Here is a 1161-nt window from a genome sequence, read left to right as displayed (position 1 = left end):
GGACAGGCGTTAAACTGGCGTAGGATGTACCCGGTGCAGACTTCCCACAGGTATGTCCACATCAGGTACAGCAGGAGACGTAAGGGAAGAACCACACGATCCTTCAGGGCCAGGTACATGCGCTCGATCACCAGGATGGACATCCCATAGATCAGCAGTGACCACACGCTGGTGACCCCTGGGAACTTCCAGTTCAGGTTCACAGCAAACTCCCACGCTGCCGTGAACATGACCTCGCAGACGTAGCCGTGGACAGCATAGAGGTAGAAGCGGGAGTACCACTCCAGACGGGTGGTGTACTCCTGGCCGTAGGGCATGGCAACCATGGTGCTAGTCCTGGGGAACTGCAGGAAAAACTGGAGAACAGAGAGCCACATGTCATTTAGTGCAAAGCAAACCTTGTTAGTTTAACTCCATCTGATACAAGGAAATAACACAACATATGTTGATAATCTCTACATGTTTGGCTTCATTGGCACATCATCAGAAAGATGAAAATAATTTCCAAAATTAATAAAAAAAATTGCACAAGCCGTACATGTACAACGGTTTGCAGATTCCAGACTGTGATATTGACCTTGTTGTCCAGTCATAAACGTTCTGTGACAGGCAGGGCTCTAGCCAGCGTCCGTTTTTCCGTCAATTGATGGAAATTTGATGCGTCTAACGGAAAAATTGTAAAACCAATCCGTCAACCTTGACGGACAAAAATCCTTGGTGGAAGCTACAGGCGGCTTGGGGACGCCGTCCATGGCTGTAAAAGCCACACACTGTTTGTTTTGCTATTGTTATGCTTGTTGGCAATGTGTGTCGGCTCTCGCATACGACAATCTCATTAAAACCCGTTTTTCAAGGTGTCAATGGCAACATTTACTACTTTGTAGTGTCATTGGGAAAATGAATTTTTGCGGTTTTCACAACGATTGAAATTGGCTGACGGAAAAAAATTTCGAGCTGGCTAGAGCCCTGGTGACAGGTCTAGCGTTGACCTTCCCTCACCCACTGACGTATGTGCATCCCACAGAGGTCACCATGTGACACCACACAGACTTCTGTCTCTGCTTCAGCTGATAAGTTGGATAAGTAGCAGGTCTGAGCATCTCATTGTCAGCATGTGACTCTATTCACAGGCTTAATCTCCCTGCACTATCCTCACCCAGT

At 47.4% G+C, this 1161-nt stretch overlaps 1 protein-coding gene across 1 annotated transcript in view; it reads right to left on the bottom strand.

Moving 5' to 3' along the window:
- The window catches only part of LOC118422086 (transmembrane protein 229B-like), a gene marked incomplete in the record, with an annotated part of 2070 nt that extends 1489 nt beyond the window's left edge, over positions 1-581 (bottom strand). The window contains 2 exon segments of the mRNA XM_035829628.1: positions 1-356; positions 539-581. Coding sequence (XP_035685521.1) covers positions 1-326 — 326 coding nt within the window.
- Positions 582-1161: the final 580 nt, after the last annotated feature.

This window comes from Branchiostoma floridae, chromosome 1 (genome assembly GCF_000003815.2).
Source record: "Branchiostoma floridae strain S238N-H82 chromosome 1, Bfl_VNyyK, whole genome shotgun sequence".
In the NCBI taxonomy this organism is placed as follows: Eukaryota; Metazoa; Chordata; class Leptocardii; order Amphioxiformes; family Branchiostomatidae; genus Branchiostoma; species Branchiostoma floridae.
The sequence above is the reverse complement of the archived record's forward strand: the minus strand, read 5'-3'. Positions and strand labels throughout refer to the sequence as shown.